General features: G+C 44.9%; 1 protein-coding gene across 1 annotated transcript; it reads right to left on the reverse strand.

The window, feature by feature from the left end:
* Positions 1 to 581: 581 nt before the first annotated feature.
* On the reverse strand, positions 582 to 815 carry LOC308309908 (dolichyl-diphosphooligosaccharide--protein glycosyltransferase subunit TMEM258-like; the record flags this gene model as incomplete). Its single annotated transcript, XM_080755882.1, has 1 exon — positions 582 to 815. One exon carries the CDS (start codon positions 813 to 815, stop codon positions 582 to 584), a length of 234 nt encoding a protein of 77 aa, XP_080612008.1.
* Positions 816 to 12,916: the final 12,101 nt, after the last annotated feature.

A 12,916-nucleotide genomic window follows, 5' to 3' on the forward strand; every position in this document is an offset into this window, starting at 1 on the left:
TCTCGCCGACCTAGTGGGAGTGGTTCGTAGCGGAAACCTGGAGCGCCTGTCCTTGCCATAGGTCCTTGCCCCTGACGGTGGCTACGTTCCTCGCCTCCACGGCTCCACCTCCTGGGTCCTGTACGGCCTCAGCTCGGCGACTACTACATCGTCCGGTTCTTCCTGTTCGGGATCTTCTCGCCGGCCGGTCAGAGCTCGCCGTCCTTCAATAAACGCATCCAGGTCTGAGTGGGCGGGGGCCTCCTGCCCGAGAGGAAGGGAGAAGCAGCGCATGGTCAGGACTCGATGGCAGATGACAGCTTTTATTTTTGCAATATACATAAAGATTATGGGGAGGACAAAAAATAAATCATTGTAGCGGTTTACCAGATTAGAGGCGAAAGAAAGCATACAGGGGACATACAGGGGAAATCCATCCCCTTGTTTTTGTCCACATTTGTCAAAATATTGTAAATATTTTTTAGTGAAATTGGTTGATGCATTGTGAGCTTGTAGATCAGCTATTTGTCTACAAAGTACGTATTGGATGTAAAAATGTCACCCTTTTCTTTTCACAAATGGAACGCTGAACAAGCCGCTGCCTACACGTAGATGCCAACCCACAGCATCAGGAACAGCACGCCGGAGCCCATGAAGCCTGAAGCCACCAGGGAGATCAGCAGCTCTTTGAAGATATTCCTGCTGTACCCTGTCTTCTCGTAGACAAAGAACCAGGCTGTGAAGAACATTCCACACGCCAGCAGGAGCACGGTGAGGTGAGGGAACACAGCCGGGTTTACCGGGCCGGTGTGTCTGGTCATCACATCAAAGTCCATTTTACAATATCGGTGGCATGGAGATTCTGAATCATCACGTTGGTTTATATTGATGTTCACTCAATTGTTCCCTATTGGTGAATGACATGTCAGTGTATACGTCACCTCATCTCCATGTTTGGACATAAGAACATAAAGGGTGAGTGGCTAGAGTGGCTGGATGGTAACCGCACGGTTGCCAGTTCGAACCCGGGCTCCCCCAGAGTTAGTGTCGAAGTGTCCTTGAGCAAGACACTGAACCCCTAATTGCTCCTGATTTGCAGGTTGGTGCCGCCATCGGTGTATGAATGTGTGTAAATGGGTGAATCTACTGTATGTAAAGCGCCTGCTATATAAATGCACCATTTACCATTTATAAAGGTAGGCTAAGGCTAAGAGAACAGTGTGCGGACATCCTACCTCCTTTCTGTATGTAGGTATATGTTTGTTCAGCACCGGTCAACTTCTCTGAGATGTGCGCGCTCCCTTTTGGATTTAATGGACATAAGAACTTACTCGTTTTAGCTCAAGGCAGCCTGTCTGTCCATGTGTCTGTGAACAATATCAATGCCCAGCAGAGTCATCTATAGAGACGATTTTGTTGCTGTCGGGCAGAAATCCCCTCTCTCCATATTGTGATATGTTGTGTTTTTCGTAAATGAATCCCCTTCTTGATCATACTACATGCAGTGTCACACAAAAGAATCACAAGTAGCAGGTCTGCAAGCTCGACATCCGGAGCGAAGCTTGTATCCCATCCGGCCACTCTAGCCCTGCCCTGAGCCACCGACCGCCGCCTCATGTTGCTTCTATTTGCTGTAAAGAACAAGCAAAGTGTTTACATGTTGTGGAACACATTATGCACAGACAGCATAGTATATCGTGGCCGTGGGTCAGAGAATCAAGGAGGGGAAGTTGAACAGGATTAGATTTAAAAAAAAAAGGGGGGGGGGGGGGGGGGGATACTGCCTGCCCTATGCTGAAGCAGCAGTAAAGATATTGGAGGGGAACACAAAAAGTGTGGCAGCAGCAAACTAGGAAAAGGTAATATACGCCTAGCTGATAAAGAAATATCTGCATGGACAAGAAAATATTTCTAGCATGCATTGCAAAGGTCATTAATTGTGCTCTTGCAATACAGGGGGTGTCTGAAAGAATCAAGATAATGCAGCTGGATGCAGTAGAGAAGATAGCTAGTACCAGCGATGGAAAAAGTACATGGGGCATACATGGCAGGTTGTGCATTAGCATGGCGTGTGCAATGTTTGGCAAATGTCAAGGGAAGATCTGTCTGCAACAATGAGAAAACAAAACAACTCCAAGTCGAATATTCTGATGAGGAAGAAGTTGATGTCCAAGTGTCATGCAAGTTGGACTACAAGTTGCAGTTGCACACAGAGAATGGTTTATTGATTCTCTACTAGCATGTTATTCAATGACCTAAAACCACCTTTACAAAAACGAAATACCCCGCAGTAAATGCATACCCAACTCGGTCTTGCTGAACGTTCATAGGCCATTCATTACCACGCACATTTCTCAAGACAAAATTAACATTACATTTAATTTTATATTTCATACACTAGTAAAAGTGGTAGAAAAACTACATTTCTGAGCCTAAGGAAAATGTAGCATTCTTCTGTATGTTGGCCTTCAGTTAGACTAACATGAGATCATTCTGGCTTTGGTGTAGAAGGAAACAACAGTATGCTGTACAGTACAGTTACAGTACAGATACACTGTAACTTATGGGGGGCTTTGCTGCCTTTATTTAGGATAGTACGTATAGGTAGACAAAAGAACGGGGAAGAGAGACAGGGATTGACGTGCAGCAAAGGTTGTCGTGCTCGGGAATGGAACCCACAGGCTGCATTAGGGCCTAATGTGTACACAGCAGTGTGACTGTCTGCAGCACCTCCAAGACGGTCAAAAAGCCCTTTTGTCTGTTGTTCACCCTGTAACATGACCTTTCTCTAACACGGGGAGCAATATTACATTGTTAGCTGTCTCAATGCATTGGCAACACCAGGATGAAGTGTTTCACCTGAGTGTGTTCACTGAATACTAATGCTGGATTAATCCTGCTGTCCTGATTCCGGCTTTTCTTCCTTATTTTGGCTGTGGTGGGGGTCGGCGGGCCAATTACAGATAATTTTCTGGGGTCCTTGACATGAAATAGTTTGAAAACCCTTGACAGAGAAACATGAGCTTAATTAGTTTGGTGGGTGCACACACTAAACCTATACATATATTTAACATTATTGCTGGGCGTCCTGTGTTACATTCCCATTGTCAATGGGAATGTAATGTTTGTGTCTTAAAGATGAAAATCTACACTAATAGCTGAATATAGGAGGGTCTAGCGCCCCTCAAAAGAAAATCAGTTAATACAAATTCACATAATAATATTCCTTGAAAGAAAAAAGGTACCACAACCTGACAGTTTTGCTGACAGAAGTGAGTGACACTTTATTGTGTCATGGGTTCTATGTCTCTATCGGATTCATGTCTTGTTATCTTCCAAGACAACAAACAATCCATCAGAAATAACTTTTGTTCAGACTTGACAATGTTTTTCATTCCTGAGGGAAGGGGGAGAGCATTGTTAATCCCGGCAGGGGAAATACCGTGTCAACGACTCAACAGGGGCAGGGCCAATAGGCTCTATGCACACAGAATAACTCGTACTACTTTACATTTTTGAAGGACCTGCAATAGACCATGTGGCGCTCGGATTGGACTTCACAGTCACCTCAAAACTCACCAAATAAGATAGAAGTCATCACTGGATACGATGGACCATAAGCAAGTCTTTGTGCGTGCGTGCGTTTATATACAGATTATGTTAAGAAAATGTATGTATGTATGCAAACTTTTGTTCACAACTAAGCTGCTGAAATGGGTGGCTGGCCTCAGCGGCCTGTCCCTAATAATGTTAATGTGGATATAATATTGATTCTTTTGCATTGTAGTGACTCGTCTCGTGACTCGAGTGGACTCGGTGGGGGAAGAGTCCCGAGACAAGTCCAAGTCCAAGTCAAATGAAGGGCAAGACCGAGAGAAGAAGACAGTCAGTGGAAATTTGGACTGGAGAACGGAGTCAATGACTCGAGTACTACAACACTAGAACTGAGCCTTCATTAGTATCATCGGTACGGAAGTAGGGAATCTGTTTATTCAAATAAATAAACAAATAAACGGCCCAGCGCTGGCTCGAGCTGCAATACCAAATTCGGTCCACTATGTCCATTTCGCCTCAGGTTTCCTCTCTGTGACGTCTCTATTATATTTATATATACTCTAAGCCCGGAAGTAGGAAGTTATTCTGTGTGCATAGAGGCAGCCAATGCGGTTTCTGCTTCACCATGCTTCAGTTTCACCACCGTTTTAGCACTATTTCAGCAGCCATAGGGTTATACCTCTTTGCCTGCCTGCCTGCCTAATTGTCCATGAGTAGCTGTCTGTCTGCCTGTCTATGAGTAGCTGTCTGCCTGCCTGCCTAATTGTCCATGAGTAGCTGTCTGTCTGTCTGCCTGTCTATGAGTAGCTGTCTGCCTGCCTGCCAGCCAGCAAGTTGGTTAACAGAAAATAAATTGTTATGGCTGAGTAAAATAAAATACAATAAACACAATTTGCCTGAAAATAGATTACCCAGCTATGACCTTTTTCATGAAAAAAAAATGAGTAGTGATATGGCTGACTGAGTAAAATAAAACAATCTACCTGAAAATAGATAGCTATAACTGAAGAGCAATTTCCGCAATTACCATTTCCGCAATTTCCTCAATTTCCATTTCCACCATTTCCGCAATTTCCATTTCCGCATTTCCGCAATTTCCATTTAAACCATTTCTGCAATTTCCGCAATTTCCATTCCCACCATTTCCGCAATTTCCATTTCCGCAATTTCCATTTCCGCAATTTCCATTTCCACCATTTCCGCAATCTCCGCAATTTCCATTTCCGCAATTTCCATTTCCGCAATTTCCGGAATAGGGATACACAGTATATGTCTTTCATTTGCATTGCATCTCCCCCCCCCCCCCCCCCCCCCCAAGCTTTTATTTTCGTTCGAGTAATAGTACAACTCTAATAGTATTACTTATAATAATGTAATTAAAGATAACTTCATTCAGATTTATTTATTTTTATTTCATTTTCCAGATTTTTTTTTCTTCTTTTTTTTAGATTTTCATTGGTGGGCCAGTCATAATGGTCCGGCACAGTAAGACTACGGTCACATTAGTATTATTTATTGCCAGCACCTGGGTGGGTAAACTTTCCAGACGCTAAGCCGGGTAAATATTCAACGACACAGCCATGCAAAATAACATTGACAGCTATGAGGTGGCGAAAGCTATGCCTGCATAGCGACAGTTGCTAAACTCTTTGGATTGGCATTTGGATTTGGATTAAAGTAAAGTGAAGTACAGTAGCCTACTTTCCAAAACTGTTCGTCAAGACTCATCATCCAACACAAACATGGACAGAAGAGCACATAAAAACAAACCAGAACACACTTCCCACTTATAAAATGTGAATGTTTATTAAATGTTGACAAGAACATTAAAACACAGTATCAAGATTCAGCAAAACAATCTATAGTACTCCACCGAGAGAAGAAATTAAAAACAGTTAGTTCTGCGCCAGGAGGAATGCGCGATTTATAATCCATCGTACGCAAAGAAGCCGATCTACCGAGCTCCATGTGAAGCTTGGTAGATGGGCTCATTTGGACATGCGACACCGTCATACGACAAAGTTTAAATAAGGCTTTAAGGAATCGAAGGGCGGAGAAATGGGGACTGTGGGAACGGGGAAAGCAAGGCAACGGAGACAGGGATAAGGTATTTTAAGAGGCAGGCTGTCGGGAGCCAGTAGGAGAAAGGAGGGAGTCCATCCATTATACACACAGAAAAATAATGCTTCTTCAATGAAACCATTTGAACCCCAGCAGCCATCCATATTCTGTGGGGGGGACGGGGGGGGGACAACTTGGCTTTGAGCTTGTAGATCGTTTATTTTTGGCGAAGAGATGTTGTGTAGACACAACAAAAAGAAGTCCAAATAGAGTTGCAACTCATGCCGTCAGAGAAAGGGTTTAAGTGGTTAAAACAAAAGGCTATATGGTTCCATAGACAACTAAATATCCTGTATCCTATCTAGTGAATGGTAATCTCTCAATACAGTCAACAATCAAATTGGTGCCCAATTTGAGTGAATGATTCTTCATGTTCCTCATGGGCGCTAGCACCTCCAACGTCCGGCTTTTGAAATTACGCCACCAAGTCTATGGAGTTTTAATGTTCGTTTAGAGCACCTTTGACACAACAAAGGCGGCCAAAGTCTATGGACTTTCAACGTTTGTTTACAGCAGTAAATGTTATGTGACGTCATGTGGTACAATATAAATACCAAAGGAGTGAGTCTCCCCTCACTTCACACAAGTGTGATGTTTTTTTTTGTTCTTTCACAAACCAGAAATGTCTCCTGATGGTGCACCTTTAACCACTTAAAACCTATAGAATCCCAATTTTGGGTATATGTCTTAATAGGAAAAACATTTCAAAAACTATTAAATAACAAGCTCACAACACTTGCAGGTCGGCTACAAACGAGATTTTGCGTATAGGGAGGGGGCAAAAGTAGCAAACAAAATGAAGTATAAGGGTTTAAGTTGTTAAATGTTCTTCATAGAACCATTAAAATGAGGTTCTTTAAAGAATGGATATCACTCTGAGGAACCAATGTATTTGTCTGTGTGTTGCAGTGGTTGTTTCCCATGCAGCCGCGACGGCGCGAAGAGGAACGGTAGCCGAGCGAGGCTGAGGCGATTAAGGAGATACAGTGTAAGAAAGATGGAGGGGTTTGGGGGGCCTGGGGTGATCGATCAGGGCCGTGCTGCTGATGCGCCATAATGAGAGGGGAGAGAACTGGAAACGATTAGGGCGTCTGATTTCACCCCCTTTATCATCCGACGCTTCTGGGGGAACCGAGACGATCTGGAGCCGAGTCAAAACCAAGAGTAATTCTGAAAGCATTAACAGGACTCTGAGGCGAGGGGGGGGGGGGTGGGGAGGGGGGTTTGGCAAATCATATTAGTTCATACACCTAGACTAGTGGAAGGAAGGGTAATGTGGCTTTAACATAGGCCCAATACAGTAAAGCAAGTGTTTTGTTAAGGGGTACTGTATATGGAACTGATTTGAGCAGACAATATAGTTCATCTTTTGGATATAAGAGCGCTGCTCTTTTGATCCTACCTGGCTGTGTCTGACAACCACGGTGATTTACGACCCGACCCACTGAGCAATATTCGGCTATTTTAATAGCCGAAGTTATCTTTTGAATATTTGCTACTAGCACCAAGATCTGCACCTGCAGCGGCTCCACCCGCGCCCTATAGGCTTCTGGCCCTCCTACTCGCCACAGCGACAGCCTTCAACTCATCGTTAAGAGTATAGGTGGAGTAGGAGGGTAGACATACAGTATAGTGTGCCTGCCAAATCTTAGTATTTTGCCAATTATTTAGGCCCGGGGGCCCACTTGTGATATCCTCATGGTCCACCAGTGGGGCCCCGACCCGCATGTTGGGAATCGCCGGCCTTCATGTTCCCTTTTAGAGATGCCTGAAGGTCTTTGACCGAAACGTTGCCTAATAAAAGTGTTCATATTGCAAGTGTGCAAAAGGTCTTTTCTGAATACATGTTCCCTTGAGTGAAAGCATGGAGCATCGTCAAAAGAAGAGTCAAGGAATTCTAAAAAGCATTGAGGGAGAGAACAGGATCTGTGTGGGAGGTTTGGCAAATAATATTACTTCATTACACCTAAAGGGAGTAAGGATAAGGTGGCTTCAACATAACACAGCAAGCACAACTTTGCGCTTTAAGTGATATTTATTTTTGTATCCCCGATTCCCCGCCCCGTATGACATAGTGACAACAAGGTGCGGGGGTGTGGGAAGTTCATGAGCGCGCAGTTCAACACAATAACCAGAAGGTGGCGGACGTTAAATCCACTCTAATGGATTCACAATCACATTTAAGTAATAGTTCATTTCATTATTTAAATTTCTCTGTCGTCAACACAAATAGCAGGAGGAGGTACAGAAGCGTCACCCCCCCCCCCTCTCCTCTTGACGTCACTGCACATGCCAATGCACGCGCACGCACACACACACACACACACACACACACACACACACACACACACACACACACACACACACACAGTTCATTTCCTCCCTTCGCCTGTTGCTGCTTGCTCCATCGCTCAGATATCTAATCAACTTATATCGTTCCCGGCCACCACACACACACACACACACAATCCAACTCATAACGTTTACAATTTGTGCTGCATATTCTCGCCCGTTGTTTTGTGCCACGTATTGTTTTGCTATAAGGTAACGCGATTTGTCGGTAACAACGTTTCAACGTCTGTGCTTTTGATGTCAGGCAGTGGCATTATGTAACTCTCCTTCTAGACGTGGACATAGTGCTGCCATTGTTCCATTGAGCCAATAGAGCATGTCTGCTTGCTCAGGGGATAAACTGAATCTTGACCATCACATTTGTGTCAGTTCATGTGTCTTAACCCATTTTGACCCGGGAACGATTCTGCAAATGTCTTCTAAATCCTGACTGTTTTCTTGAAAAAGCTGTTTTTCTATGTCAGTCGTTCTCAAACACTTTCATGTCACTTTTCACGATTCTTCAAAAATAGCAGACCTACAAGCTTGTAGATCTGCTATTTTATAGCTAAAGCATTACATAATGCAACACCAAAAGGGGTCCCCGCCCAAAAGGGGTTAAGGTGATACATGACCTTTGACGCAATCTAAATGAGCAGGGAGACCAAAAACAACCACCCCAATTGTATACGTTTTAAGGTATTGACAACCTCTACCATGCAGATTGGACAAAAAATGTCATTTTATCCATAAAATAAAGTTTGCATAGTGCCGCTTTAAGTCCAGGAAGCATGTCTGAGAGTCTACTGGCTCTTTTCCACATGGGTAACAAGGAACCTTCTCTAAGCGCTCGGGCTATTTTTGGCGTGTGGCACTGTGTCGTTACTGGGGCTCAAGATGCTCTTTCGTGCTCTTCCTTTCTTTGTAACTGGCTGGTCACGCACGCACACTGACACACACACACACACACACACACACGCGGGGGGGGGGGTTGTTGGACACGACGAAATGAGAGCTCGTGTGAGGACTGATCATCTGAGGTTCTTTGCTTTCTACCCCCCCAGAGTCTGCATGGGAGGGCTTTCCAAATACACCATGTGTCCCCCCCATGTGTGACTGAGACATATAGACACACACAGCAGCCCCAACACATGTCCAATGAGGCGGCCACAATGCCCAGAGCTTACAAAAAAAAAAAGATGTCTCTATCTCTCATGTTTTGTGCCATTGTTCATATATAGCTCAGAGTCTATAATTGTCACATCGGTCCCGTTGGGACGCCATGTGTCCATGTGTGCTCCTCTTTTATGCTCTGTGCTTCACCTTCAAAGCACAGCCGTCCATACATCCCTGGGTCCGTTCGTCTGAAGTAGGGACATACATCCCTGGGTCCGTTCGTCTGAAGTAGGGACATACATCCCTGGGTCCGTTCGTCTGAAGTAGGGACATACATCCCTGGGTCCGTTCGTCTGAAGTAGGGACATACATCCCTGGGTCCGTTCGTCTGAAGTAGGGACATACATCCCTGGGTCCGTTCGGCTGAAGAAGGGACATACATCCCTGGGTCCGTTCATACATCCCTGGGTCCGTTCGGAAACCGTCCATACATCCCTGGGTCCGTTCGGAACCGTCTATACATCCCTGGGTCTGTCCAAACATCCCTGGGTCCGTTCGGCGTCAGAAGGGACAACGCTTTCGGAATATTAATATAGTCTCTCTCTTTCTTTTTTTTTCCTTTTCCTTTTTTTACAGGTGAATTTGTATAAAGTCTGTGTGCTTGAGTTCAATTTTGTCTTTTGGCATAGTATGAAAACGGCTTCACATGCTCTAAAAGTCATACACACTGTACAATAAAATCTACAGATGTTCTCTCTCTCTCTCTCTCTCTCTCTCTCTTTTTTTAAAGCTTTCGGTACATCTAAAGAAACTCAACGATGATGAAACTGACATGAAAGAAAAAGAAAAAGGTACGTGAAAAATATTGCAAGAATTGCACTATTTTTCATTCCACGGCAGAAGCAAAAAATGGTTGCCTGTGTGTTTTTATCATGATACTGTACAGACAAACAATTATTCATCTTTTTGTCAGTTCTTCTTGTTGCGCCATAGCGCCTTGTAGAGTTCCTATTTCAGAATAAAATGCAGTTTGGCTGAGAGTGCATCAAACCTTATTTTACAGCAAATGCTTCTCTCTGCTATATTGCACGAAGAATAAACCCTTCATTACAACAGAACAGACATCCATAACAAACAAAGTCCAAACCAATCGAAGCAGGGGAGCAATATAGCGGCAATGGGCAAAACCAAACACATTAGTTCCTCATGATGAGAGTCAGAGTATAAAACCCAATTTATACCTTGTTGTATACGATGGTGTCCCGTGCGAAGAATTGCTGATCTACAAGCTAAAATAAATGTCACGAAGAGTTTGTAAATCAGACATTTTCGGCGCAGGACACCGCCGTAAAAACTGGTATGAATCAGGCTTCAGGGGAATCCATAAAACCGTTGCTTGATTGATCTTTGTGGGTTTAACGCAGTTCTCAAAGTGGGAGTCCAGGTTCCATGAGGGCCGGACCCTTTCTTACATGTAACTCAGTGTACAAATGGAGCCAAATGGAAGCATTTGCACACTCATTTATGAATGATTGAAATTAAAACTCTGGGGCATGGTGGCACAGTCGGTAGTGCTGTCGCCTCAAAGCTAGAAGGTCCTGGGTTCGATTCCCGCTGGGGACGCTGTGGGCGCTGGGGGCGTGTTCTCTCCTCCGCGTCATCAGTGCCCATACCCTAGGTGGGGTTGGCGAACGGACCTTTCTGTGTGGAGTTTGCATGTTCTCCCTGTGTCATCTAGGGTAGGTACCCTCACAAAAAACATGCAGTAATCCTGGTCTCTAAACTGCCTCCCCCTGGCCAGCCGAGGCGCCTGATGGAGGGGAAAGGAACTGGTCGGAATAACGTGTTCCTTCCACGCGCTACGCCCGGCCCGGGGGAAACTCCCCCCTGTCAGGTGAAAAGAAGCAGCTTGGACTCCTCATGCATAGAAGAAAGCATGAGGTCAGTCCACTGGTTGGCAGAGGAAGTGTAGCGCCCAGGATTACATTAGATAATTGACAATGGGTGAAAAAATGGATTGCGAAATCGGGGGATAAAGATTTAGAAGAAAATAAAAAATATATTAAAACATTTTGAGAACGACTGGTTTAACAGAAAATGCATAATATCCATTAATTCTGTGGCCTTAACAGGTGTTTGATGAGTCCCAGTCTGTATGCATAGGCATCAGCTTTGTTGTTGTTGTTTATTTGGTACATAATTCATAAGCTTTGCGTTATGGAGAGGAGAGACTGACTGTGCCAACCATGTACTACATTGTTCTGTGTGCGTTGCACATTCTGGTCAATTGAGTCCCTTAACAGAACGCTCGAGAGGAAATTAATAGTGTTTAGACAACTCTCTTGAGCACATGTACAGTTACACATACATACACACATGCATATACTCACACACACACACACACACACACACACACACACACACACACACACACACACACACACACACACACACACACACACACACACACACACACACACACACACACACACACACACACACACACACACACACACACACACACACACACACAGTGCTGGGTTGCCATCTGTGAGTGCTGCATCAGTTGGCCAACACTCAGCTGGCAGGCTGATCAGACAAAGTGCCCAATATGCTCCCTAATGGCCCCAGTCAGATGAATGGGATTTTACTCCTCCTCCTCCTCCTCCTCCTCTCACCCCCCCCCCCTCTCTCTCTCTCTCTCCCCTCCTTGCTACTTAGTTTTATTATCTTTCCCCTCTCCCTATGGACCCTTACAGGAGAATATACAAATAAAGTTGTGCAGTGGTGTATTTAAAAGCAGTGTAGTTTGGAGTGAAATCGTATTAAAAAGGGTGGGGGGGGTTGTCTGTGGTCTTGTCTAATGCATTTCCAACCGGGGGTCCCTCAAATAAATCCAAAAGGGTGAGAGATCACTGCACATCAACCCGACACAGGAGGTGAACGCGTGCTATATTGTGAGTGTGTATAATGCCGAATGCACGCCAGCAGCTGCGAGCGAATGTCAGTTGTGCAGAACATCCGCAGAACTTGTAAAATTAGCGAGTTGTGTTCCGTTGCTCCGGGCGGATCAGATCCGAGCAGCCTGTGCCCGACTGGGGCTCGCAGAGAAGTATACGTGACACCGGATCACAGCTAGTTTGTAATTGATTTATACATTTTAGCTAAGAAGTCGTTGTAGTCGCTCAATCTTGATTCATTTCACTTCCCACAACTGGTCAGTTCCTGTGCTGTCGAGTGTGTCCAGACCACATGGATGGTCTGGACTGGTCTGCTGAGAAAACACTGTGCTGGCTCCGCTTAGACCACTTGCTTAGACCACTGATTTGTTTTTACATCATACAAACAAACAATAGCCTCGCCACTTTCTCACAATGTGGCAGCGATACTGGTGTGTATTCAGCTGAAGGATAATCGTGCGATGAATCTGTGTCAGACGGAAAGAAAGTCATTGAAGATGTAAAAAACAAACAACAACAACAGGCCTCTCATGGGCGGTCTGTGATTGGAGCCGTGGGGTCTGCGGTGATCGAGGTCGACGTGGAAAAGCACTGATCAAACAACAGCAGCATCTCCGCCATGTGTTCTTCTCCGAGGGGTGACGCGGATTAGAAGATGGACCGCGCGGGAGGGATAATGACAAACCGGCACGACAGAAATAGCCTCCAAGAGCCCCCGACGATGGAGAGGGAGACGAACGCCAAGCGCCATCGCAGGACAGCAGGAAAACAACCGGAAAACAACCGGAAAACAGCAGAGTCAACTAATCAAAGAGGTAATGTTTCAGTCAGTAAACAATATCAAGACAAGGAAC

Source organism: Protomyctophum bolini, assembly GCF_963924005.1.
Source record: "Protomyctophum bolini genome assembly, chromosome: 22".
In the NCBI taxonomy this organism is placed as follows: domain Eukaryota; kingdom Metazoa; phylum Chordata; class Actinopteri; order Myctophiformes; family Myctophidae; genus Protomyctophum; species Protomyctophum bolini.